Raw genomic sequence first — 12,961 nt, 5'->3', positions numbered from 1 at the left:
CAAACATAAACATATTAGACTCAGATCACATCCGCACCTCATCACCTGTAACAAGCTTGTTGGGGTCGCAGGCAAGGCAAATGATACGGAAAGATGATCAATCTGATCTCAACATTTAGCATTTTAAAGTTCAAATAATACATTTAATTTAATGTTGATATGTCTTTACACCAGTTTGCTTATAAAAGGGGTGTATAATGATATCTGCTGTTGTATACATTTTTGAGCCTAGATAAAAATGATCGTTTTATGTTAGAAATCTAAAATAGAGTGGATCTTATTGATCTCACTTCAAATTGAATGTGCTATTTAAATACAATTATAAATGGGGACGGAACCGAGTTCGCAGCATAGAACACTGGAGTAGAGTTCGGCTTGTATAAATATGTTTGTATATATTCGATGGTTAGGTCTGTGTTGAACGTTAAAAGACACTTTGGACGGCGTCGATTGCGCAGTCTGAAGGCACGAGATTGCTTGGAATAAACTTAAGCTACGGATTCAAGTGGAATGCATTGAAGCCAGGTAGGTCGGCTCTTATATGTAGCCCTGCAGGCTGCGCGACTGGCTGTGATGGTGACGAGGGGGCTGATAGCCCGGCTCCTGCATCTCCATCTGCATGACCAAGTTCTTTTGCTCGCCACGGGCCTCGTAAGCTTGCCGGGCTTCGCGCTGCAAGATTAGAGCGGCCAGTCCCAGGAGCATAAAAGTGACTACGGCCAGGGCGTAGGACCAGCCCAGCACGTTGAACTTAGGATACATCATCCAGTCGCGGCGGTAAGCGCAGCCTCCGAAGATGCACACGGCCAGAAACATGAACAGAGCTGTCAAAGATCAATAATAATTTTGTAAGAAGGGAGCAGGACAATAGTTCCCTGATTCAGATACGTACAGGATACGGCGGTGCCCAAGAAGGAGAGGCGGACAAGCAGCCACTCGTACTGCAGCACAGGCTTCAGCGGCAGGCGGGTGATGGTCAGAGAAAGCAGACCTAGGACAAAGAACACGATGATGAAGGACATGGTCACGAAGCCTTGCACAGCCATTAGCCAGCCGGGAAGCAAGTACGCACGGATCACGTAGTAGTCCTATTAGTGGGAGAAAATCGTACTAATTGGAAGCCTCAAATAATGGGAATGCGAGGTCTGTGCTTACGTGCGAGAAGATGTTGTGGCAGCCATTGAATTGCTTGTGAAATGGGTAACTGGGGTAAACAAAGTCCTTGAAGCAGTACTGCCAAAGGCCCATGTTCTTGAAGCTGGCCCGCGTCTCTTCGTAAGACTCGATCCAGTACGGCGAGCAGAACGACATCATCAACACGAAGAAGCTTGCGAAGGTGACGATGGCACCGAAGACCACGCCATCTGAGGACGTATTGGATATTAAAGATTTCAATGCAATTCTAGATCAGCCCGCATGTTGGACTGCGTCACTTACTGGTGGCCCGCGGGTAGTCCCCCTTCTCGACCGAATCCGTGGTGTCCTGCGATTGCTGCTTGTTGAGTTCACGCATGCTGCTGTCCTGGTTATTTCGAGAATCGCGGTGGAAGCTGAGAAGTAGTTTTTCTGGAAGTTCGCAGCGTAAACAAATGCAGCTTGCACACACCCAAAAAAAAAAATATAGGTGGGGCTAGAGCTGGCAGAGTTTCGATAGCTTTCGTTTGTTTTTAGACTATCGAGTCACAGATGGTCAATCTAAGTTGTCACATCTCTAGATGACCAGTAATGTTCGAGTGTTTCTTATTAAGTTATTTACTTTATTTAAACTAATTTAATATACAAAAATACGACCACTAAATAGCTCCATCCACCTCGTGGTGTTCTAGATGCTTCATGTAGGCCAAAAAGCAGGTCCAGCACAAGCTGCAGGCGCTGATGAAGGGCACTCGGTTGCGCTCGGGAATTAGTGTAAAGTTGATGGTCGCCACAAGTGGCCATACGGATAAGGCCACCTTAGGAGAAAAGACAGAGTTTAAGTTGGTGGGTAATACTAAAGACACTTTCCATTGGACTCCTAATTCTTAACAAACCTTGTAGGTCGGTAGGAACTTTTTTCCGACTTCAGCCACTGCCTCCTCCACGGTCTTGGACTCCAGCAGGCTCATAATGAAGTAGAAACAGGTCATGGCACCGGGAGTATAAGATATCGTCTCCACCGCCGCCTTGATGACGCCGGTCCTCAGCGACGTTTGTGGCCACATGGCGCTGGAAATCTGCAAAGCACATGAAATGGATCAAAACTGGCATGGAAAAGGTTACCCACCTTGACCCAGCCGTAGAGCGTGGGAGCGACAAAAAGACCGCCGTACATACTGAATCGGAATACGCGCCACCAGTCATAGGTGCCTAAAAAATAAACCTTGGCGGATAAACAGGAAGTCAGGTGCCTGAAAATGTATTGACTCACCCCAGCGCCTGCCCTCCACCGTCTGCTGGATCAAGCTGCCCGTAGGCCAAATCAGGCTGTACGATATCATGCCGCGCATAATCGGATAGCGAGTGACGAGTACCTTGAGGTTTTGCCACAGTAGTGTTGCAGCCATTGGAATCTCTGCCCTGCGGAGTCGCAATCGCGCATTTGGCATATTATTAGCATGGCTAATAGGTCCCACCCGCAACTGCATGGCCAGCTCCACCCAAAACGAACCGCGAATGCGAATGCGGGTCCCCGAGTTCCATAAATTGACCTGTTCTACCAGCGGTTCATACATAAAGCAAGTCGTCATGGCTTCGCGTACAGGGCTCACATTGATATTCCTAACCAGTTTCATCCTTTCAGGAGCTTGCGGGGAGGATGTCAAAATCGTCAACGGCACCGCCGCTGCTCCGGGGGAGTTTCCCTTTATTGTGTCGCTGCGACGCGCGAAAAGTGGCCACCACTCTTGCGGAGCCACATTGCTCAACACAAACTGGGTCATGACCGCCGCCCACTGCGTTCGCAGATCATCGCCGGAGCAACTCAATCTACAGTATGGCAGCCAAATCCTGGCTCGCAACTCCAGTCAACTGGTCCACATTGCAGCGATATTTGTCCATCCAGGCTACGAGCCGGAGAACAAGTACATTAACGACATCGCCTTGCTGCAGCTGGCGCAGCCTGTTACACTCAGCAAATTTGTCCAACCGGTGCGTCTGCCGGAGCCTGGACAAGTCACGCCTGGAAACTCCAGTTCTGTCCTCGCGGGCTGGGGATTGAATGCGGTATGAAAGGTTTTCTTTTCTCGCTAGCACAATAGCTAATTTTCTTTTACTTTCAGACGGGCGGCGTTGTTCAGCAGCAATTGCAGAAGGTCCGATTGCAGGTGTTTAGTGATGAGGAATGCAGCGAACGACATCAAACCCAACTACACGACAGCCAGATCTGTGCGGGTTTGCCCGAAGGCGGAAAGGGACAATGCAGCGGTGACTCTGGTGGACCGTTGCTACTTAATGGATCGGACACCCAGGTTGGAATTGTTTCCTGGAGCATTAAGCCCTGCGCTCGGCCACCGTTTCCAGGCGTTTTTACCGAGGTGTCGGCTTATGTGGATTGGATCGTGGACACAGTAGGCAGCTCCTCGGCTTCGTCTTCACTTTGGGTAGGCGATCTGATCGTGGGACGTTCGCCACCTGGACTGACCAGCTAATGTACTCTAATACCCCAATTAAAATACCGATGTAAATACGCTAATGCTATCTAATTCAACAATTGGCCTAAGGGACGTACAACAGGTAACAAGTATGACAACACTGGAAATTATGTACAGGGGAGGGACGCTGTTTCCGACTGCTCCTCGTGGCGCGTCTTCATGTAAGCCAGAAAGATGGTCCACATTAGGCTGCAAATGCTTACGAACACAACGCGGTTGTGCTCCGGCACTAGCGAGAAATTTATTGTCTGCAGGAATGGCCAGATGCATACGCCGACCTAGATGATTAGTAATGAGATGGCTATGAGCGGAGGGGAGCATTAAGGAGCAGGATAAGCTTTACCTTATAGGTGGGCGCCGCCTTCTCCTTTGTCTCGTCCACAGCCTGTCTAAAGGTCTTCAGCTCTAGTAGGCTCATGCCCATGAAGAAGCTTACGCAGGCAAAAGGTCCATATGACAGCTGTTCCGTGATAGCCTACAAAGGAGTGGATCAACTTGACTCGCTGTAACTGAAGCGCCAGATTGAGTCCAGAGATCTTACCTTAACGATGCCCGTACGCAGATTGGTCTGTGGCCACATGGCGCTGGTTAGCCGCACCCAGCCGTACAGAGTGGGTGCCACGTATAGCGCTCCAAATAAACTGAAGCGTAATGCCCTGGCCCAATCGTAGTCTCCTGTCGATCGTCAGTGGAGGAGTGGTTAAGGATTCAGAGCAGGAGGAGGTTATGAATGCGATGAACGCGAGGTTAATACTTACGCAGTTTACGACCTTCTAGCGCCTGCTGGATCAGGCTGCCCGCAGGCCACATGACTGCGTATGTCAGCGCTCCCTTGGCCATGGGATGCAACTTGCCCTCGCTGACCACACGTCGCCATTGGCCCACCGAGGACTGGAACAGCTTGACGGACTGTGGCACCATCACTTGTGCTGGCCAGAAGGAAGAAGGGAGGAATCACAAACTATTGCTTAACCTAACCCAACAACAACAACACTGGCGACAGCGAAGAGGCATTTCTAGCTATTCGAAGGTCATTATCCGCGAGGGGCGGGGTCAGGAGCTGGCCATGACTAGAATGGAGGGTACTTGCTGCGTTATATGGTATAAGTTGCTATTTGGCTATTCGCTTGCGTCGAACGCTGCACTGAAACTAGCAATTTCTAAATTCGAACATGGCAATCGGGATGCAAAATTATTAGGCTTCGGGGAGCATTTCTTCGCGCCGATCTTGACCCTCAGCCGAGCGAGCGAGATAGGAAAGCAACATGTGCAGTTTTGGCTGTAAAGCACCTGTTAGTAAGAAAAGTACAGCACATGCACCAGGGGCGGGTTTGTATATGTTGTGGAGGGCTTTTAATTATTCTACCGAAAGTACTTCACAAATTATGAAATTCAAAAAGAGAATTCATTTAAATATTATATTATATATAGATATATCTTTATGGAGGGAACTTCAAAACCTAACCGCTGTCAAATATCCTGAATCCGCTCCTGGCCGTCCTCTCACGCAATGCGAATGAGAGTGGGATAGCACGAGAGGAAGCACTTTCACAAGGACTTTATGTAACAGAAGGAGAGGGAAGGGGTATGCTCATTCGTTCATTAAATGAATGGAAAATAACGGCACGTTTTGCTCTCCTCTCTGCAAGTCACTACTCAAACAGATTACGTCGCTTTAAACGAGAGCGTGACAGATCATGTCTGCCATAATCTAATTCGCCGCCTTCGTATTGTTGTTGTTAAGCCGTGAGTAGTTACTAGTTACTTACTTTTGTAGAAGTTTTATTGGGTTGGGGTAACGGGGAAGTGAAACAGTGTTTAACGTTAGTCTAACTTATTGGAATACTAGTTTGTACTGTGGTTACGCACGGCGTCCGCATCTCGCGCCGTTCTCCGTTCGCTGGGCTTCCCTATCGTATCTGACTAGTCTGAAATGTTTTGCTAAAGTCAGCTGTTCGAGATTAGGGTGAGAAGCTTTCTCAGAGCTTTTGGGGTGGACCCTATCCACGCTTTTAGACTCTACATATTTGCAAATAATTCTGACGGATCAAATACACCATAATATAATGCTATACTATTTAATTATCTAATATATGTAAATAAAAATCATGAATACAGGGTTTTCATAAATACGTCTAATAAAACAAAACTACATAATAAATACCATAATAGGCCTCTCTGTCTGTTTGTATTCTATGGATTCAAACCCATAACCGCGCTCTTCTAGAATTTAGATAGAAATCAAGTGTCTTTATATTTTGTTTTTTATTATCAGAAATCTACATTTTTAGGGTTCTAGATTAATAATACATACATTAAAAAATTGCTATGGTTCATAGATAGCCAAGATTTGTGCGCCTTGTTGGTTATTGTTTTTCACTAGAAATGCATTACGTACATTATGTACATCCATATAAATAAATGCGTCGAGATTTAGCAAGTTATACACTGGCCAAACATAATATATGGCGTTGTTTGGTCGGATTGAGATGAGCATATGTGAGTATATGGTTTTAGATGAGTTTACAAAAGTGTGGAAGTTTATGTATAGGTATATACAACATCAGGGGTATAGTCGGTATATTAAAATATTCAAGACTAAAAGTAATCTCAGAAACTTTAAGTCTGAAATCAAAAGATAGACGGAACGTATTAAAAAATTTAAAGTTAAAATACATTTAAATCTCTTCAAGTAATACCTCATTGTTCTCTTGCCTTTTGAAATGAGTTCAAAATGATTATTGCACGGCAGAAATTATTTAAGTAACCACCAAAGACTATTTTTAAAATAAAAAAAGAGGTATTTAAATATAGAAACCTCAACTACTTTAAGACTGTCATATAGTTTGTCACGATTTCATGTATAAGTATTTGCATATTGACTAATGGCAATACCTTCGCTAGGTTTTAACATTTGACAGTCCTTTCGTAGAAGAGTGGTTTATAAAACTAGGCAGTGAGAGATTGTGTACATAGTATGTATCGTTCAGGTGTGATCGTAAAGCCCGTAAAATTCGGGCTGTCCCGAATCTCACGCCCGCCAGCGCGACTTTTGCAGCTCGATTTGGCCTTCTAGTGTCTTGGCCAAATAGATGACCAGCAACTGGATGAGGGCGATGCCCAGGGCATTGCCAGCAATCACATACAGATTATGCTCTGCCCAGACCCTTACGATCTCGATGCAACCGCTTGTCCAAATCCGTTTTCTGGCTTCTGGTACCGGAGTCGCTTGAACGCCGTAGCCACACATGATGTTCACAAGTCCCGAGGATATATCAGTGGCATTGATGCAGCAACTGTAGGGTACTCCACACTTCTCCACCGACGGTGAGCTGCAGTTAAAGTACTCATTTTTGCCTGGAAACAGTTAGTATAAAAGTTATTATTAGAAACAAAAACCTTGGATGAGCTGTAACCAAATGTTACGAAATTTCCTGTGGTTTCTGATAAAACTCTAATAAAATTATGTTGTGCCATATAAAAGATTAGTTGAGAAGCAACTAATTCTGTGGTTTGTTATTTCTCTTTATCAGCAAGTTCCGAAAGATGTATATTTCTTGAATTACTTAAGACCCAGGTTATTTCGTAAGATCTTGTAATGACTCACTCCAATCTTGGTAGCCGGAATTGCTGAGACCACAGCACTTGAACTCCTGTTGAGCAAAGTCGATGAAATTCTGCAAGTCCGGATCATCGCGATAGGAGTGGATGATCTTGTCTGTGAACTGTTTCTCCAGAAAGGTGTTCATGTACTGCGGGCAAACGAAGCAAATGATAGCTGTTGACGGAAAGAGAAAGTTAGTTAGCAATAGCAATAGTTAGCAATCCAATCTAGTTCCAAAAGAGACATGACTCACCGATTGCCATCTCCATAAGGAAGAAGAGCAGCAGACACATGGAGTACGCCTTCAGCAAGAAGGTGTTCTCCCGCAATGCTCCCAAACATCCAGAGAAACTGACCAAAAAGATAACCATGCCGGCGAGAATCATAACCAGGGATATGTTTAGGAATACATCGTAGAAGTTCTCAAGTCGCACAGAACCGTTGGCCTCCTCCCATTTATCCTTGAAGGCATATATACCGATTCCCAAGAGCAAGCCGCCAAATAACCAGAACACGAAGTTCAACAGGAAGATCATGTACTTGACGCACTGGCTCACATATGTGAAATGGTGAGGATGCATTACTTCATGCACCTCGATCCCACTGTAGCCACGCCCCCCGGCCACTCCCCCGCCTCCGACGCCGCCCCCCTGATAACGGTAGTTGCTCATCGTCAGTGTTTATCTGTATCTTTATCTTAATACGTATTCGCCCGATTTCACTTTTAAACCAGTAAGCACTGATGGTCGTTTATTCGCATTTGCAGAGGTGTTTATTATTAGATTTTAATTAATCTCGTTTAATACATTTTAAAACTTATTTAATATTGCACGAAAAGTAAAATGTGTAATTACAAACAATGAAAACAATCGGTTTGGTTTTGGCTATGTTATCGATAGCAGGAAACAGCTGTCTCGGGAAGAAAACACTGGACAACACAACTGTGCAACAAGTTGATCAAAGTGTTTGTTTTTTTCTTGCAAAAATTGGATTAAAAATTAAACTTATATTAATTAAGGTAGATTTTTAAGTATTAAAGGTTTTGATTTTAAAAGTTTTTAGCAATGGTCTTAAAAACTGTCATATCCCTACGAAAACATAAATTTTGTTGGCCTGTGTAATTCTTCCTCTATCGTTTCAAACAACTAAAATTGGAAATAAAAGCCGCTAAATCGTTTCGACACTGACCTTTGAGCCGGTACAACGTCTGGAATCGTGGATGGATCGTAGCGATATATATGAATCAGCCGATAGAGCCCATGCAAATCTTTGGAAGTGGGGACTTCGTAGTAGTGGTCACTATCGGGAATTGGGAATCGATAAGCAATCTGTGCTGATAGTAAGGAATACAAAATATTTAGCTCATTTAATTGGTGGTCGTCGGCTCGGCGAAGCTTTAGTTGCACTTAGTGTTCCACCATGAATTTCCTGCTGCGCTTTATAGTCTTCTGCCTGGATCCTCTGGGACTGGGACGCCGCTTCTTCATCCGTCCGGCCTTGAATCTTGGCTGGAACGTGTATGATCGCGTGCGGAGCAAGGCAGATGAGAAAGTAGGCACGGTGCGGGAACTGGTCCTTCGGCTGGGACTTATCGCCTTCGCCGTAGTGCTAATCATCTGGCTGGCGGTCTTCATGTACGCCGCCTTCTATTACGTCTACATGCCGGCTATATCGCATACACGACCCGTCCACATGCAATTTAAGTAAGTACAGCTTTCAGTGATCCTTTTAGGTTTTACTAGGACAAAGTTCGATATTTTCCGTAAAATATAACCATTTAGGACCTCCAATGCTTACACTGGCTATCTAAATTACAAGGTCCATAAATATAGCCACAATCTTCATATCATTTTACTTGATACAATTGATTACTGCAGCCTAGTAAAACCACTTTATTAATTGATACCATTGTATTCTGCAGAACCTGCTTAGAGACCAGCACGCCCTGCACCTTTCCGCATGCCCACGTCTCGCTGACGAAAAAGCAACAGTTGCTGATGGTTGGTCAGGCTTATAAGGTGATTGTGAACATCGATATGCCGGAATCGCCACAAAATCTGGAACTTGGTATGTTTATGGTGTGCGCCGAGATGAGGGACTACGATTCGTTGCTGAGAGGTCACTCCTGCCGATCTGCAATGATGCGTTATCGATCGCCACTGATTCGCATGATCTCCACATGGGCCTGGAGTCCGCTCTATGTACTTGGCTGGAAGGAGGAATTCCAGCAGGTCCCTGTAGAGATATTTTCACGGTATCTCGAGGAGCGACAGCATCCCATTACGGATGTCTATGTGGAGATACAATCGCAGAAGATTCAGTTTTATACGGTGACTTTGCATATAGTTGCCGATTTTACCGGTCTCCGGTATATCATGTTCAACTGGCCAGTGCTGTCGGCCATAGTGGGTATGTCGGAATATATCTACCGACCGATCCTAAGAATCTCCGCTAATCCTGTTTTTTTATATTCCAGCCATTAGCACCAATCTATTCTTTATACTGGTCATCTTTCTGCTCAGCTGGTACCACTGGTCCGACGCCAGGTGGCTGCACAGCGTGCAAATCAAATACGCCCGGCTCACGAAGTCGCTGGAACCCGGCGTAATCCTCTCCAAAGCGAGCAGCCTGCGGGATGATGATGATCTCGTTGCTTATGGTGATAAGTCCGACATAGCGGACGTGGGCGGAGATACACTTAGCGATGTGGATGCCGATGATTTGGTGTTGGTTAAGAAATCTGGCAGTGGCAAACCGGATTCCCAGGATGCACTGCGAAAGCGTCATTCGAAGAAGACCACTGCGGACCATTAAGAAGAGGAGGGGCTGAGATAAAAGAGGGACCACCATTTACCACCGAAGCTGAGACCACCGCCCATGCGACGCTTGAGCCAAAGACTAAATAGATTATAGGACTAAATTAGTGAGCACAGCTGCCTTGTGAAGCATTCTGACGGATATATCCATTAAGCAGCCCAATTAGTTCAACATTAGTTTATTTAAGTGGTGGATATTTTATATATTTAGAATTTATAGGTGTTTTTGACTTTCTGTTTGACAGGGTCGAGGAACATTTAAGAATAATTCATTCCATTTAAGTTGAGGATGTGTAAATAATCTTTCTTGTAAGCTTTATAACCCAACGAAACGTGTCATAAGTGAACGAATTTGAAGAACATTTTTTGTAAATATTAAACTGTTTCTGTTAAAGTTTAACGAACATTCCAATCTTTTAGGCGTCTGCTTCATCATTGGTCTTTTTTCCCTTTGGTGGTCTGTCTGTATACGCATCAGGATTCTGGAATTCCGGCCGAACTTGCTCTTCCTTATAATCATCGAATAAAAGCATACTGAGTAATTTCACCTGGGAAGTCAGGATGTTGCCCACGTTGATTATCCGTTCACCATGATCTAGATACGCCAACTGTACCTCATATTCCGGTTGATGATCTTCCACTTGAATGCCTCGTCGCTGCCTCTGTTTCATTAACCTCTTCGCATCCATTTCAACTAGTTTTCGATTCACATTCTGTGCTACCGTTCGGTTATGCCGGACGTAATTTCGACGCCAGCATGGCAAATTCTGAATGTAATCAAAGAAGCCCGTATACTCAACGCGCAGGAACTGAAAGAAATTAATCCGATTATCTTTCTGCGAGTCCCTCATGGTCTTGGCGATGGTGAAATAGTCATTTATCACGGACACAAATACATTGATCAGGAGCACGATGATGACAAAGGCCAAAATACCATATAAAAGAATGCCCAACCATATACCGCCGTGAAACAATTCCGAGGGCTTTACTTGAGCGCTGAATCCAAAGGAGAAGCACATGCACATAACCATGCTTTTGAGGAACCTGTTAAAGTTGTCGCTATTATTGCCGTTTATGGTGACGACGGCAAAGCAGAACCCCATCAGGAATATAACGATGGCGATGGCCGTGCTGACCACCGCTGACCAAGCCAGATAGAGGGTCTTCGTGAACAGCTCAAAAATGCTGGAGAATTGCAAGACGCGCCAAAGCCTTAGCGTGGTGATACATATGAGAATGCCAATCCCGACCATGGTAAACTGATGCAAGCGCGATGGCCGCCGAAAGTCAATGAACTCCATCTTACTGGCACCCTCGACCTTCTTCATCATCCTAGCCACTAGGGTCTCTCGAAGAATCACCAGCACCACCACCATTAAATTCACCACGAAGATCAACAGATCTATCTTATTCCAAATAACGCTCAGTGATTTCGGTTCAAACCACAGCTTGACTGCCAACGACTGGGCGAACTGTATAAAGACTACCGCATAGATAAGCAAAGCGAGTAACCCAGTATATGGCAACTGATCCACGTCCTCAAGGAGCTTAGCGCTCTCCACCTTCACATCCGGCACTGTGCCACCAAATGGGGTCTTCTCCAATCGCAAAGTGCAAATACTAAAAAGATTCACGTCCACGTTGTACAGCGTAAAGTCGATGAACACCGCTGAGGTGTTCAGCGTCAGCCAGTGATATTCGGAGAGGTAGTCCAATACCTGAGAGATTTACGTGTAATAAATAGTATCCGGTAACCAAAAATGTACCCACCTTCATACTATTCGCCGCACTTCTGGCCAGCAGACTCACGTAGCCCATGAGCTCCGGGTATTCGTTGAGGTAGCCTTGGTGGTTGAAGTTCATGAGCAGGCCGTCCAGAAACTCGAAGCTCACCGTTACGGGAATCCAGGGTTCGTAGATCCGCCAATATTTTTCAGCATAGTGCAGTCGCCTGTATGGTAATTGCCAATCCGGCATATAATACAATTCTGAGAACTCCGGTGGATCCAAGCCAATTTTCGGATCAACCACTCGCAGCTGTCGCAATCGTATTACTCCCAGGAGGACCGTTTGCTCGGCATGAACCCAACCCGGAGCAGTTCCATCACTCGAATTTGAATTGAAAGCTACCACCATCGTGGATTCAATAAAGTCGTAAAGCTGATTCAGAAAGTACACCTCCTTGAGACCTGTGTAATCCGTGTGGTTATACATAAACAAATCCGTAATAATCCGGGTATTATGATAAATAGTCTCATCCCTATTAATAAGAATCAAACACATCAGACAAAGGAAGTACTGCCCGTAAGTGATGAGATCGTGGCAAATCATCTTGTATTGCTCATTGAGTTTAAAATTCCTGTATTTTGACGTTACTCTTACGTTTATCTTCTGGCTTATTAAACGCTGCTTCAAGAAATCCATACGTGGGTTTCCATATTCCTTATCATCTCGAGGGGGAATATAGTCTTCCGGCGGCCAGAATGTCCGGTCAATGGAAAGGATCACAAACTTGATCGGATCGCCGATTAGGTATTGGAAGAACAAGACTATCACCATGCTGACCAACATTGTCTTAAATTTAACAGTTTCGTGCTTGAATCCAGGTATCAATGCGACCATAACAATGCAGCCGATGATTATTCCGACCGTTATCGCGCACATTGCCCAATGACATTTTCTTACTTTCATGTTTACGAGTTCTTAGAATTTTTCGGGCGTATTACTTATATTTTTAACCCTTATACAAGTTTAGAATTGTTTATTATTGGAGTCATACAAGTAAAGGCCTACTGGAAGTCGACAATGCCCTAAAAATTATTAGCGAAATTATAAAATTCAAAATCAAATTTAAAATATAACGGGTTACCGGTTTATTTTAGTGGATTTTTCAGTTGTTAGTATATCCCGCT

The 12,961-nt window shown here is 44.8% G+C and overlaps 7 protein-coding genes across 9 annotated transcripts; 2 read left to right on the top strand and 5 right to left on the bottom strand.

The window, feature by feature from the left end:
- Nucleotides 1-121: 121 nt before the first annotated feature.
- LOC108102429 lies at nucleotides 122-1,632 on the bottom strand. The gene is made up of 4 exons (XM_017207407.1): nucleotides 1,438-1,632; nucleotides 1,156-1,364; nucleotides 893-1,088; nucleotides 122-824 (listed from the first exon to the last, which is right to left on the bottom strand). Exons 1-4 carry the CDS (start codon nucleotides 1,511-1,513, stop codon nucleotides 538-540), a joined length of 768 nt encoding a protein of 255 aa, XP_017062896.1. The 5' UTR covers nucleotides 1,514-1,632; the 3' UTR covers nucleotides 122-537.
- A 104-nt stretch (nucleotides 1,633-1,736) lies between these two features.
- On the bottom strand, nucleotides 1,737-5,371 carry LOC108102453 (protein sym1). 2 transcript variants are annotated; one of them, XM_017207459.1, is made up of 5 exons: nucleotides 4,720-5,371; nucleotides 2,408-2,556; nucleotides 2,264-2,346; nucleotides 2,031-2,213; nucleotides 1,737-1,952 (listed from the first exon to the last, which is right to left on the bottom strand). In XM_017207459.1, the coding sequence occupies exons 2-5, from the start codon at nucleotides 2,541-2,543 to the stop codon at nucleotides 1,794-1,796; spliced, it is 561 nt and encodes a 186-aa protein (XP_017062948.1). In that variant the 5' UTR covers nucleotides 2,544-2,556; nucleotides 4,720-5,371; the 3' UTR covers nucleotides 1,737-1,793. The 2 variants fall into 2 exon arrangements, with proteins under 2 accessions (XP_017062948.1, XP_017062947.1); XM_017207458.1 differs by lacking the exon at nucleotides 4,720-5,371 and having other exon boundaries at nucleotides 2,408-3,006.
- LOC108102428 (trypsin-1) lies at nucleotides 2,917-3,626 on the top strand. Its single transcript, XM_017207406.1, has 2 exons — nucleotides 2,917-3,201; nucleotides 3,258-3,626. Exons 1-2 carry the CDS (start codon nucleotides 2,917-2,919, stop codon nucleotides 3,624-3,626), a joined length of 654 nt encoding a protein of 217 aa, XP_017062895.1.
- On the bottom strand, nucleotides 3,663-5,565 carry LOC108102455 (mpv17-like protein). Of its 2 annotated transcripts, XM_017207461.2 has the most exons (5): nucleotides 5,399-5,565; nucleotides 4,388-4,558; nucleotides 4,171-4,304; nucleotides 3,973-4,104; nucleotides 3,663-3,907 (listed from the first exon to the last, which is right to left on the bottom strand). In XM_017207461.2, the coding sequence occupies exons 2-5, from the start codon at nucleotides 4,548-4,550 to the stop codon at nucleotides 3,737-3,739; spliced, it is 600 nt and encodes a 199-aa protein (XP_017062950.1). In that variant the 5' UTR covers nucleotides 4,551-4,558; nucleotides 5,399-5,565; the 3' UTR covers nucleotides 3,663-3,736. The 2 variants fall into 2 exon arrangements, with proteins under 2 accessions (XP_017062950.1, XP_017062951.1); XM_017207462.2 differs by lacking the exon at nucleotides 5,399-5,565 and having other exon boundaries at nucleotides 4,388-4,801.
- A 310-nt stretch (nucleotides 5,566-5,875) lies between these two features.
- Nucleotides 5,876-8,097, bottom strand: LOC108102454 (tetraspanin-33). The gene is made up of 3 exons (XM_017207460.1): nucleotides 7,487-8,097; nucleotides 7,237-7,407; nucleotides 5,876-6,986 (listed from the first exon to the last, which is right to left on the bottom strand). Exons 1-3 carry the CDS (start codon nucleotides 7,902-7,904, stop codon nucleotides 6,661-6,663), a joined length of 915 nt encoding a protein of 304 aa, XP_017062949.1. The 5' UTR covers nucleotides 7,905-8,097; the 3' UTR covers nucleotides 5,876-6,660.
- Nucleotides 8,098-8,294: 197 nt separating this feature from the next.
- Nucleotides 8,295-10,449, top strand: LOC108102452 (seipin). The gene is made up of 3 exons (XM_017207457.1): nucleotides 8,295-8,936; nucleotides 9,155-9,642; nucleotides 9,710-10,449. Exons 1-3 carry the CDS (start codon nucleotides 8,653-8,655, stop codon nucleotides 10,045-10,047), a joined length of 1,110 nt encoding a protein of 369 aa, XP_017062946.1. The 5' UTR covers nucleotides 8,295-8,652; the 3' UTR covers nucleotides 10,048-10,449.
- A 5-nt stretch (nucleotides 10,450-10,454) lies between these two features.
- On the bottom strand, nucleotides 10,455-12,805 carry LOC108102451 (polycystic kidney disease 2-like 1 protein). Its single transcript, XM_017207455.2, has 2 exons — nucleotides 11,820-12,805; nucleotides 10,455-11,767 (listed from the first exon to the last, which is right to left on the bottom strand). Exons 1-2 carry the CDS (start codon nucleotides 12,738-12,740, stop codon nucleotides 10,466-10,468), a joined length of 2,223 nt encoding a protein of 740 aa, XP_017062944.1. The 5' UTR covers nucleotides 12,741-12,805; the 3' UTR covers nucleotides 10,455-10,465.
- Nucleotides 12,806-12,961: the final 156 nt, after the last annotated feature.

This window comes from Drosophila eugracilis, unplaced genomic scaffold, assembly GCF_018153835.1.
Source record: "Drosophila eugracilis isolate 14026-0451.02 unplaced genomic scaffold, ASM1815383v1 contig_2167, whole genome shotgun sequence".
Classification (NCBI taxonomy): domain Eukaryota; kingdom Metazoa; phylum Arthropoda; class Insecta; order Diptera; family Drosophilidae; genus Drosophila; species Drosophila eugracilis.
Note: the sequence above shows the minus strand (reverse complement) of the source record. Positions and strands in the feature narration are given on the sequence as shown.